At 38.5% G+C, this 13,975-nt stretch overlaps 1 protein-coding gene across 1 annotated transcript in view; it reads left to right on the forward strand.

Moving 5' to 3' along the window:
- Positions 1-3,816: 3,816 nt before the first annotated feature.
- Positions 3,817-13,975, forward strand: part of impg1b (interphotoreceptor matrix proteoglycan 1b) — a 41,187-nt gene continuing 31,028 nt past the window's right edge. The window contains exon 1 of the mRNA XM_079832672.1: positions 3,817-4,413. Within this exon, the coding sequence (XP_079688798.1) occupies positions 4,347-4,413 (67 nt within the window). The 5' untranslated portion in view covers positions 3,817-4,346. The remainder of the gene's footprint in view (positions 4,414-13,975) is intronic.

Genomic DNA, 13,975 nt, shown 5'->3' on the forward strand with positions numbered 1-13,975 from the left:
TTTACAACAGGGTTCTTGCAGGTTTCAGAAAGTCAAATTTAAGACCTTTTTAAGACATTTTAAGACCATAAAGATTGAAATTTAAGACCTATACGATGCATTACCAAAATTATTTAAATCAAAGAAATAATAAAAAAGCAATAAAGCAATGACATTAGTAACCCTCCACAGCCAACAACGTGCCAAATGCCCAAAACCTTAGGCCCAAAATGAAAATAGGCTAAAACAAACTTGCCCTCAAATAGAATAGATTACAAAACAGCATATTAGTAGCCTAATAGAGATTGAACAGGGGATGCACTAGGGAGATAGGATAAACTAGGGATGCACGATTTGGGGAAGATATCTAATTGCGATTATTCTGGTTAAAATGCAATTTTTTTTATTTTTTACAAATTAAAAGTGTATGCATATAACATTTTATATATTAATGTTTATATATTAACGAGACTAATAATAATGATTATATTCAATAAATACAAATATTTAACAAAATTAGAAATATTACTATTACAATAACATTTTAATTATTAAAAAAATTAAAAAATAGAGTATTTAAGAATAAATATAACAATATAATAATAATACTAATAAAATAACATTTATATTTTACAGAAAACTTATTTTACAAAAAAAAAAACTGCTGGGTTACCTGTTAATATGCAGACAGCCTATGACTAAAAATCATTAGAAAGGTCTAAAGATTTATTGTAAAAAATAAATAAAAAAAGAAAAAAATTCTGTGCTTTTTATCTGTGATATCAATTTCTTAAAGTCTATGTATTTAATATGAAATATGAGCCTCTTATGCATCCACTGTGGGGGAAAAACTGTACATTGGAGAAAAACATATGGGTTGTCATATAAATTTATTTAGAGAGAAGTATTATTTTTCATATTTGGTCACCCAAACGTTTCATTCATACTGGAAGCCAGAGGGCGCCCTCGAGCAGAAACTCCACATTTCCCTCAGAGAAGTAATCCTTAGCCCTCATGTGAAGCTAGCGATGTAGGATAAACAGAAGATAGAAACGCTTTGACTGATGAAACGAAGACAATAAACACGACTGCATCAAGCTATGGTGTATTTGAGTTCTTCAAGCCTTCACTATTGTCATAATAATAAGGTATGCAGTGCTGATTGAGTGCAGACTTTATCACTGTTTAGAATAATATAAAACAATGCATGTCTGCCTCATTCTGTCCAGAAAAATACAACGTTATTAAATGTAGACGTATTTTGCGGGCAGGTAATTGCATTTATCACGGGATTTGTAGTTTTATCACCGAGTACGTGTACCAACACCCCCAGAAAGAACGACAACACCCCGAACGAACGCTCTGAGGGCGGCATAGCAAAGACTCTAGAGCGCCGCTTTGAGCTCCGCTTTCGCGATTCGATACTTTTTTGCTTCAGTGTAACGTTAATAACTTTCTGCAGCCAGCATTTCTGGAAATGAACGAGGATAACACTTTTTTTAAGACCTAACTAAATTAAATTTAAGACCTCTGGCGAAAATCTGGCCGTTTTTAAGACGTTTTAAGGCCTTAAATTTAAAAAAATGAATTTTAGACATTTTAAGACTTTTTAAGACCCCGCGGGAACCCTGTTACAAAATATATGTGTGTGTACTGTGTATATTTATTATGTATATACAAATACACACATGCATGTATATATGTATACATCTATTTCTTAAATATATATACATGAGTGTGTATTTATATATACATAATAATTATATACAGTACACACACATATATTATGTAAACATGAACTTTAATTTTGGATGTGATTAATCACGATTAATCGATTGCTCAGCACTGGAATATATAGAATGCCTGAAGGCAAAGTATGAAATGGTTTATATTTCATACCATTCCTAGACATTATACAATTCCAAAGGGCCAGCCGGCAGAGTATAGAATACTCCTGCTACTCATGCTTGGGTCTTTGTTCGGCGGTGGCGAGCTGGTATAGCGACACACGGGAGCTCACTACCGCCACAGTGGCTCGCCCCCTATAGACCCTTTTCACATTTCCGGGTTTCTCAGAGCGGAAGTCGTCATAGTTGGGCTAAATATTATAGCGGTGAATGAGAGTAAACATAAAAAAAACAAATGTGTATGCCCATTTGCTCAAATAGCAAAAGAAAAACTCCACAATAGTGCTTTTAACAACTTTCAAAAAGTCTGAAAAAATAGAGTGAGATTGATAATGGCAGTCAAAAGAGAGAAATAGGTTTCATAATTTTTACCATCACTCCCATAGACGCTGTATTAGACACCCTCACAGCAGTGGTAACTTTTTGTAATCTGATGCAAAAGTAATAAAATACAAAGTATTCTTCTTCTTTTCCTTTCGGCTGTTCCCTACAGGGGTCGCCACAGCGAATCATCTGCCTCCATCTAGCCCTATCGCCTCCATCCACTTCTCTCAGACCGACTACCTTCATGTCCTCCTTCACTACATCCATAAACCTCCTCTTTGGTTTTCCTCTCGACCTCCTGCCTGGCAGCTCTAACATCAGCATCCTTTTACCAATATATTCACTAAAGTGTTAGTGTTATAAATACATATATTTTGTAAAAAATGAAAATACAAAAAACGGTGCTAGATTTACGGTCATATATTGATGACCGTTAAAACCCATCATCACAGTCCGTGAAAAGGGTCTATTGTCCCCGGGTGGTTGCTGTTTCACAAGAAAGTGTAGTGCCATTCAAAATGCCATTCTAGCCTTCTTTGCTGCAACAAGTAGCTCAACGACACTAACGTAGGACGTAACAACACTGACACGTTGTCAGTAGATCACAAGGCGAATTTTTCACCTCCATCTGCGCTTTTATGGGATGATAATTTGCCCTGTTTAGTAAATCTGGCCCTTTCTTGTGTCTTCTGGAAGCATTGTTTCAAGATTACATGTTAACTGATTTAGATTTATATATATATATATTAGGGCTGTCAAAAGATTAATCGCGATTAATCGCATCCAAAATAAAAGTTTGTGTTTACATAATATATGTGTGTGTACTCTGTTAATTATTATTTATATATAAATACACACTCAAGCATGTATATATATTTAAGGAAAAAATATAATTTTTTATATATAAAACATTTATATTTATATATATTATAGATTATATAAATGTATATACAGTATATACATGCAAATATTTCTTAAATATATACATGAATGTGTGTGTATTTATATATAAAAATTTAGTTTTTTTATATATATTAAAAAAAGTTTTGTTTGTTGCTATTTTTTATCTAATACATGTATACATATTATTATTATTATTATTATTATTATTATTATTATTAATAGTCCAGGTTTTTTAGGACAATCATGATCATCACTATTTCTTTTTAGAATAGTATGTTCTTATACAAAAGCAACACTTCAAGAAGCAGTGCAGAAGATAGTTATTTTTCCCCAAGGCCACAAGCGAAATGAGCAGCTGTATTCAGAGCCCTAACTAGGTAAAAAATTAATTAAAATTCTCATTTCCAGAGGGGTTTCTGCTGGTTACAAATGGCCACCAGCCTGTTCTCATTATCTCTTGAAAGTTGGAAGTTCAACTTACACGGTCCAGCGCCGTGGAAGGTCTTGAATGGATTTTGAGCTGCGGAGACTTATTTATGGCTGTGAAATTTAATAAGTGTGTAATCCTCTTCCCAGCTCAAGCAGTAGGCCTGGGGACTAACATGCACCACTAGGGTACAACACACGCTCAGTATGTAGATCTGGCCCCATGATCAGAGAAAGGGCAGAGCCTGCTGTCTCAAAACAGGGGGAGTATAATACTGCGTTTCAGTTTGGCAGCCACAAAAGCTGGCAGAGGGCTGAGAAACTTGTGTCGACTGGGCCAAACTAAGAGAGACGGGCGTCGGGTGGACTGGAAAGAGAGCAAGTACGCCAGTTGAGTGGCTTGTGACCGAAGCACGGAGGCTGGCAGATGCTGGCCCAGAAGGCTACTAACAGGATGAGGATAGTCCACCACGTGGGCCCCCAGGGATTAGGAGTCAGTGAGAGGTAAACAGATTAGTCCAGAAAAAGAGGCAGCGCTTTTAACCTCATCACTCCTTCACACCCCGAAGAGCATCTTCCACCCACTTGCACACTTGAGACCAAATTGTATCCAACAACCTGTAGCATCTGTCAGGAATACCACCCAACCTACAGTAGTGCCCACACACAGCCCCGTCCATGGAAGCCTGGACACATAGTCGATGGAAATTAACTCTTTCGCCCTCGGATGTCAGATAAGTCAATACGGACTGTCTTTTCCTTCCAAATGAGCAACTTAACATCCAAAAGGACATAATCTACTGCAACATGCCATTGAAAACAGGATTATTCCTCATTCTGTTCTTGTTTACCCTCCAAGCCACCAGAATCAAAGGTAAGCCAATGTTTGAACGCTGTTTGCATGCTCATTGCTTGTTCTATCTAAACAATTAAGCATAAACAGGAATTTAGGTAACGTACTATGTCTCAGAGCTGCTACAGCCTAAGCGATTCCTTACACAATAGCATCTTTCCGCCCTCAGTGATCGAATGAGCTTTTAAATATTTTAGGAGCCAATTTGTGAGGACATAAAAGAAACACAAAGATGTTTCTTATGCAAAACAAAGCCTCATGACAAATCATTTGATAACATTTTTGTGGCAGGCACGCCATTAGTGCTTTCTTTTCGGTACAATATGCTCGAAAAGCGTGTTTCACTAACATTTCATGCGAGTTCTGAATGCCTCCAGTCTGGCTACAGTGTTCAGAATCTCCATTCATTAGGAGAGGGAAACAAAAGGCATTCTGTTTGTGGCCGTGTGGAACGCTAATCTTTTCTGGCTTGTAGCTTTGCTGCGGGGCCTCGCTCATCGCTTCAGAAGTACAGCTCAATTAGCATCGCCGCCCCTCATGTCTGCACATGTGCTCGGCAGGCTCATAGACAGCAGCGGGACACATGATCAAACCAGTCACCCTGATTTGTCTTTGAGAAATTGCAACACTGGCTCTACATCTGCTCATTTGCTAATTAACAGATGTGGTCAGATGTTCATTGACCCTGAAGCACATTGTTGAGCACATTGTTAGACTCGTATCTCGGAGTTATCAGCTCACTGTCTTCCACTGCAAACATTTCTAAATAGGGCCACATGTGGCACTAGAACAGTGTCAGATCAAAATAATTAGAAAAAAAGTCCATGCTGATCTGACACCAAAACATTGACTGCAGTTTTTTTAAAACACCAGCTTTTATTCTTTTTGAGGTAGATTATCCATCATTATTACACGGCACTGTGTAATACTTGATTCTGATTGGTCAATTGGGCCATCCAGTGGTATGTTATTCCCCGATAACAACCAGTAAAAACTGATAACACAGGCTCATTCGGGTAACTGTCACTGAAGCCTCGTGGACATTTTAAGTTTGGTGAGCTAATAAAATATTAAAGGTCCCGTTTTTCGTGTTTTTTTGAAGCTTTGATTGTGTTTACAGTGTGCAATATAACATGTGTTCATGTTTCGCGTGTAAAAAAACACAGTATTTTTCACACAATTTACTTATCTGTATACCGCTGTTTTCACTGTCCTTAAAAAGGCCTGAGAATTTCCTCGTTCTATGAAGTCCCTCCTTCAGAAAAACGTAACGAGTTCTGATTGTGCCAGCGGTTCCCGTGTTGTGATTCGACAGCAGCTTAGCGCACGTTGCCCGGAAAGGTCACGCCTCTTACCATAATGGAGATGCATGCGCTCAATGATCTCTAAGTACAGCGTCCCTGGTAAAGCCAAACAAAGGTGATTTGACTCCGGGATGAAAATCACAGCGTCTCGATGACATGGCGACAAACAAACTATACAAACGCAACACTTCCTCTTCTCCACGTGGGAGAGCAACAAGACCACGCCCCCTTTTTCGCGTATTCTTGTGGGCGGAGGTTAGTCAACAAACTGTTCTACTGATGTCTTTAAAGCAGGATGTACAGGGATGTAGTCCAAACCGGCCGTTCGCTGTAGGCTTTGAAAGGGAACTTCTGATAAATAAAATATCTCGCTTGGCATTGAACTTTGAGCTTTACAATTTTACAGGTATTATTTATGCTCTAACAGCAACATTACACACTAACTAAAGTTTGAAAAATGGGATCACGAAGAACAGGACCTTTAAAGGCACAATACTTAAATTTCACCGCTAGAGGTTGCTTATTCAAAACAAAGGTTTAGCTTGATGACACCTTCATTTTGAAGAATCATGGGAGTTTTTGGGAATCAGACGGGACTCAGGCAGAAATAGTATTTGTGGATGAGCTAATGTATTAAAGATTTATTAATGTTACTGTAGTATATAGCAGGGTGGGGATGAAAGCGTTGGTGCGGAATGAGGCCGCTGGAGCGATTGCTAATGAGAGACAAGCACGACACACGGCTCGAGAGCAGTGGAGCTTTTATTATGCTGCAGATGACTGCTTCCTCTTCTTCCGGTCATGCGTATGTGGGGTAACGCAGCACTGTTTTATCATATTAGATATATTTGAGTGTGTTGAAAGTTATGTTATAAAGCTTCTCTGTGTGTTCGCTCTGCGGCTGACACTTGTTGCACACTGCCTTAAGCTATATCGATATTAGGCATGGTAAAACATGGTACTCGTGGGACATCAAGAAAACGAGATTTAAACAACAGGACTAACTGTTGAGCTATAACAATGATTTCTGTTTTCTGTTGATGAATGTATCCACACAGTTGCTCATGTGTCTAATACAGCGTTTCTCCAAGTGTTGGGCGCGGGAGGAAGGAAAGGAAATTTGGTCATTTTCGTGCCCATCTCTATTAACCTTTTGAGTGGTCCCCTGAGAGTACGGTACCACATATGTGATTTAGAATGTTCAGTGATGTGACATGACTGCCAGATTCAAACGGTGTTTTTGCGCTTTGGTTGGCGCTAAACCAGAGGCGGACGCACTTAGCGCTTGTCTGGACATACACTCACCTAAAGGATTATTAGGAACACCTGTTCAATTTCTCATTAAGGCAATTATCTAATCAACCAATCACATGGCAGTTGCTTCAATGCATTTAGGGGTGTGGTCCTGGTCAAGACAATCTCCTGAACTCCAAACTGAATGTCAGAATGGGAAAGAAAGGTGATTTAAGCAATTTTGAGCGTGGCATGGTTGTTGGTGCCAGACGGGCCGGTCTGAGTATTTCACAATCTGCTCAGTTACTGGGATTTTCACGCACAACCATTTCTAGGGTTTACAAAGAGTGGTGTGAAAAGGGAAAAACATCCAGTATGCGGCAGTCCTGTGGGCGAAAATGCCTTGTTCATAGCTGTCAACCCTCCCGTTTTTTCCGGGTTTCTCACGTATTTTAGCTCTTTTCCCGCTGTTTTCCCGTTTTAGTATTTTCCCGTAAAATATAGCGTATTTTTACGTTCTGATTGTGTTAACTCAGAACACGCAACTGTCTGTGAAGTGGCTTGCACTTGGGTTGCTAAACCTCCAGTCAAGCAGGTGGCAGTACACAGACAGAAGCTTAGGCCAGTGTTTCCCAACCGGGGTGCCGTCTGACGAGAGCAGGGGTGCCGTGTAAAAGTCATAGGTAAAAGTCCTTTAAATATTTTTTTTTTGTAAAAAAATTTCAAATAATTCTCTCTTTGTAAACTTTGTTCATTGCATGCCGTATGTTCGAATATGACCAGTCATTTTCGCCGTCATCACCCGGGTGTAGTGCTAGAAGACGCAAATGAGAAGTCGCACACGTCTCACAGCATGCAAATATTGAGTTCTCTTTCAAGTCTTGCTCTTGAACGGACAAACTCACGCAAAAAGTATGTCAACATGTCCATCTTGATGAGTATTCTAGCAGACATAGTCTGTATATGCCTTAAGTAAACTTTATACAGTCGAGAAAGACGACGCATATCCATGCATTAGGGCTTAAAGGGGCAGTAGCCTTTACTGCTGTCTGTTTAATGTCAAACAAAAAAAGACAAGGAGACCACTCACTGCTCTTGATTTAATAGCTTTTGTAAGTTTAATAGAATTAATCTTTAATTTATACAGTCAAATATGCTATGTTATTTTACATTTGATCAATTTCTGCACCTGAAAACTAATGTTAGACGTACCTGAAAAACCTGAAAAGCATAGTTTATTTTATTAGTATCTTTGCTCGATAGTATTTATTTGTGCTGCTGCTTGTATTTAAATGATTTGTTCTTATTATTTTCTTTATTTTTATTTGACAGTAGTCCTTTTTTCCCTGAACATAGCAAATACTGAACTGTACCGAAACAGTGAACCTAAAACCGTAATACAAACCGAACCGTGAGCAATCTGTACCGTTACGTGTAACGTATGCAAGGGGGTGCCACAAAATGGAGAACATTTTCAAAGGGTGCCATGACTGAAAAAAGGTTGGGAAACACTGGCTTAGGCTACTATCGAAGAAGACAGTTGCAGCGGCGGGCGGGAGGAAGAAGGAAAAAGTAGCGGAAAGTAAACTTCAAGGAGAGTATAGTAGATGAGTGTGATGTGCGATGATGGATCAGGACGCTGATGGCCAAAATCAAAATATATTGTGTAGTTATAAACTCTTTAGACTCTTTTTTTTAAGTTTGTGGGTAAGAATCGTGTAAAAAAAAAAATCCCTTATTTTGTGGATGGATTCCGGGAAATCTCCCTTATTTTCAATGTTCAATGTTGACAGCTATGGCCTTGTTGATGCTAGAGGTCAGAGGAGAATGGGCTGACTGATTCAAGCTGATAGAAGAGCAACTTTGACTGAAAAGAACACTTGTTACAACCGAGGTATGCAGCAAAGCATTTGTGAAGCCACAACACGCACAACCTTGAGGTGGATGGGCTACAACAGCAGAAGACCCCACCGGGTACCACTCATCTCCACTACAAATAGGAAAAAGAGGCTACAATTTGCACGATCTCACCAAAATTGGACAGTTGAAGACTGGAAAAATGTTGCCTGGTCTGATGACTCTCGATTTCTGTTGAGACATTCAGATGGTAGAGTCAGAATTTGGCGTAAACAGAATGAGAACATGGATCCATCATGCCTTGTTACCACTGTGCAGGCTGGTGGTGGTGTAATGGTGTGGGGAATGTTTTCTTGGCACACTTTAGGCCCCTTAGTGCAAATTGGGCATCGTTTAAATGCCACGGCCTACCTGAGCATTGTTTCTGACCATGTCCATCCCTTTATGACCACCATGTACCCATCCTCTGACGACTACTTCCAGCAGGATAATGCACCATGTCACAAAGCTCGAATCATTTCAAATTGGTTTCTTGAACATGACAATGAGTTCACTGTACTAAAATGGCCCCCACAGTCACCAGATCTCAACCCAATATAGCATCTTTAGGATGTGGTGGAACGGGAGCTTCGTGCCCTGGATGTGCATCCCACAAATCTCCATCAACTGCCGAATGCTATCCTATCAATATGGGCCAACATTTCTAAAGACTGCTTTCAGCTCCTTGTTGAATCAATGCCACGTTGAATTAAGGCAGTTCTGAAGGCGAAAGAGGGTCAAACACAGTATTAGTATGGTGTTCCTAATAATCCTTTAGGTGAGTGTATATCATGCAGTGTTTTCAACCACATAATGTTTATTTTAGGATTCAAACATTTTAAATACACATAAGTAATAGTAAAACAATACATCTAGAGTTTGTAAAATACACGCTGGTGTCTATGGAAGCAGCAATAACAATCCATTCAAATTTACCAACGTGTTTTATTCATATCAGATTCACATAGTGTAAGTAACTATAAAGTTTACTCTATTCTTCTCCAAGCTTACTTACTTGCATGCATTTCAGGAGAAACTGATGAATTTATGTGCTGTAAATCCGACTGACAGGACTCTCTAACCCTAACCCTAACTGTGGTGCAAACAAACATGGCGGCGCCCATCTCGCGTTATAGATCAAAATCAAGATCATTTATAAAGGTTTGTAAATGGCAAAATACACTCACTTACACGTATTTGAGAATCAGATTATCAGATAGTTGATGACATGGTAAGCAACTTTGTAAATATTTTGAATAAAAAAGGAAAAACTTAATAAAAGCGATACATCTGTCATACAACACTATGTTGGCTGCGGCGAGTCACATGACATGTATGACGCATCGCCATGAAAACAATAAAGGAAAACATTCTAAAATAATGGTCACCTTGAAAAAAAACCTCACTCTGGGGGGTCAGCTAGAATATTTTAAACGTACGCATGAAAGGGTTAAAATGTGATGTTAATAAAATACATTTTAACAGTTAAATTTAAAGACTTTTTTATAGGGATGCACCGAAATGAAAATTCTTGGCCGAAACCGAAAACCGAAAAAGAGGAAACCAAGGCCGAAAACCGAAAACCGAAACACCGAAATAAATTATGCCAATTATTAGTACCATTGCATTTATGGTTATGACTGTTTACTAACTTTACTAAAATCAAGGCATTGTAATTGCATAAATTAATATTAAAGTTTCAAAGAATAAATCAATTACAAATTATGCCAATATTTATTTAGCACATTGCAACAATGCACAGTATAAAATAAAATTCAAACTAAAATGTTTAACTTGACCCCACTCATTTGTGCATTAAATAATAATGTACAGGCCTACAGAAAGATTTTAAAATTAAATGTTCTCTCATAAAAACAAAGTGCATTTAGGTCTAGTGCATTTAAAATTTTTCTCTGTAGGACTACTACAAGAAAGTGCATTCAGAACAAGTGCAACTGCTTAAAGATAAAACTATTTTCTCTGTAGGCCTTCAACATAATAGTGTATCAAAGCAAAGACTGCCATAGCCCATATGTTAACTGTAGAATAGGGGTGTAACGGTACACAAAACTGACGGTTCGGTACAGCAGTTTTACAAAATGACTTTTTATTTATTTTTATTGGTTTACTGGGAAAAAAAAGTATCTGTTCTTAAATGAATTAAATTATAACTAAACGTGTATTGAAGATATTGCTGTAAACTATATAGGGAGCCCTTACTTGCACATTAATATTAACAGAGCCCAAACTATTAGCCTAAATTCAGTTGCTATTTATTTTTAGGTCTAATAATCAACACTCAAATAACATAGTACGCAAACATGCAAACTTCACATAAGGCAGTTTTTGCAATAACTAATAATCTAATAATAAAATAGTTTTTTCTCCAATTCGTTGTTGAAATATAATCATTTATACACAGTGTCTGTCATTTTCATGACAGGTTTATTTAAACATACAGGAAATAATCAAGATATCATTAACAGGTTAAGTAGAATATAATGAATATAACGGCTAATATAGGTCATATATTTAGTGAAAGAGTTGATTTACTCTAGTGAATAAAATTCTGTGGACACTGAATGACTGCCTGAGGTAAATGTGATGCTAAAGTTACATGACATTGTTTAGGCTAGTTTACAAGCAGTTATATTGACGTCTTTTCGCTGTTGAAACACTGATTGAGCGATTACACCACATATGATACGTGACAGTAAGTGTTAATGTATCCTCAACATACCTTAGATGTTCATTCATGTTTATTCTTAAGGAAGAGATGATCGATCGCGCTCACAGATGATCGCGTTCACGCGCGCGCGCGCCGCGGCTTGAACTGTGATGTGATCAGTGATGCCACATTAAAGAGCGTCAAAACGGCATTTATCGTTTGAATTTCGTGATACATGTTGATCGATGTTTGTGTGGGAACTCACAGTGAAGTCTGTTCCTCTTCTCATCGAGAACATGAGCTCTGGCTGTCAGTGCTTGTACATGGATCTGACGTGGGTGTTTCTCAAATATACTGCTTCAGACAAGCACGTGCAGGTCGCGGTTTCTGTTTGCGTCATCACAACATTTCGGCCGTGTTGTTTCGGTGATAAAAGTATTTCGGCCGAAAACCGAAAATGCACTTTTGGGCCATTTTCGGCCGAAAATTTTCGGTGGCCGAATATTCGGTGCATCCCTACTTTTTTATTACCATTTTGTTGGGGCAATTGGGGACAGGTGGGGCTCTGAACCCTTCCTTACCTCCAAAGTGGGGAATGGCAGAAAAAGTTTGTGAAACACTGGTCTAATAAAACATATAACATATTAAAGCGTCTTTGGTGTTTCCATGGAAATCGAGGATAACTCGGTTATGATGTTATTGACAGGTGATGCACGGACACAGTCCATGTCCTGGTTAAAATTGCTTTCTCTGGATTCAAACATTCTTGGAAACATTTGGGATAATGAAAATATATAGTCAACAAAATATATAACACTAGTGGTTTTTGGATATTTTAATCCAAAAATCGTACATATTTTACATAGTTATTTAATTGTGTTATCCGGGAATTGTGGACTCGATCTCTCTATTGATTCATACAAACGCAGCTGCTGCAATTTTGCAACGATTTTTTCGTACAATGTAATGAATTATAAGATAACAAACAGGTACAATTTAAAAAAAGTTTCATCACAAATCAATATCTCCTAACCCCATATATTATATACATAATATTGCCAAAAGTTTTGGGACACCTGCCTTTTAATGACATCCCATTTGAAATCTGTAGGGTTTAATATCGAGTTGGCCCATCCTTTGCAGCTATAACAGCTTCAACTCTTCTGGGAAGGCTTTCCACAAGGTTTAGGAGTGTGTTTACAGAAATGTTAGACCATTCTTCTAGAAGCGCATTTATGAGGTCAGGCACTGATGTTGGACGAGAAGGCCTGGCTCGCAATCTCTGCTCTAATTCATCCCATTCATTCCAAAACGTCTTGGTAGGCTGAAGCATTAAGAGTTCCTTTGACTGGAACTAAAGAGGCCAAGCCCATCCCCTGAAAAACAACCCCCACACCATGATCCCCCCTCAATCAAACTTTACACTTGGCACAATGCAGTAAGGCAAGTACCGTTCTCCTGGCAACCACCAAACCCAGACTCGTCCATCTGATTGCCAGAAAGAGAAGCGTGATTTGTCACTCCAGAGAACACGTTTCCACTGCTCTAGAGTCCAGTGGCGGCGTCTGCATCCGACGCTTTGCATTGCACTTGGTGATGTAAGGCTTGGATGCAGCTGCTCGGCCATGAAAACCCATTCAATAAAACTTTCTACACACTGTTCTTGAACTAATCCGAAGGACACATGAATGGAGGTCGGTAGCTATTTACTCTGCAAAAAGTTGGCGACTTCTGCACACTGTGCACCTCAGCATGCGCTGACTTGCTGTTGTTCCCAATTGCTTCCAATTTGTTGTAATACCACTAACCGACTGATAGAATATTTAGTAGTGAGGAAATTTTCATGAGTGATACATTCAACAACCAATATCATAAAATGTTTCCAGAAAAAACTGAAAGAACAATTGACCACACACTGAACACCCATTCCACTCACTGAACATTTAATTTTGAAAGTGTTGCAAAACAGAAAGAAGCAACATAATATCATTTTGCAGAAATGTCGCCACAGGCATGTTTTTCCAAAGAGCCTGAGCTGAGATTGCTACAGTTACGGAATACAATTTTCTTTTGTTAGTATCCAAATTTGTTTAGCCCAGGCTATTTTATGCTAGTTACGGGCTGGTTTAGTGGTTATGCAATTCACCAACAGATGTCTGGTCAGCAAATGACATTAACATCCAAAATGCAATATACAGGTAGCATATACTTAGCTATGCAGAGAAATCTGCTCATGTACACAATCATGTACTAGGAAATCCTGTCTTAGTGTGGTACAAACGGACTGATCGCATGCTTTAAAAGATTCTGTAAAGCGAGATTACTCATTTGGCTTTAAAAGTTATAAGCAGAATGTTAAAAACAGAGGTATGTATTTAGCCTTCACTATACTTATATCACTAACGCTATTACTTGTCTACTAACTAAGCTTATGCTAATCTGCGAGTGGCAAACAGGGGTCCAGTGAAGTCTGAGGGACCCC

The sequence above is a fragment of the Gobio gobio genome (genome assembly GCF_949357685.1).
Source record: "Gobio gobio genome assembly, chromosome: 13".
Classification (NCBI taxonomy): domain Eukaryota; kingdom Metazoa; phylum Chordata; class Actinopteri; order Cypriniformes; family Gobionidae; genus Gobio; species Gobio gobio.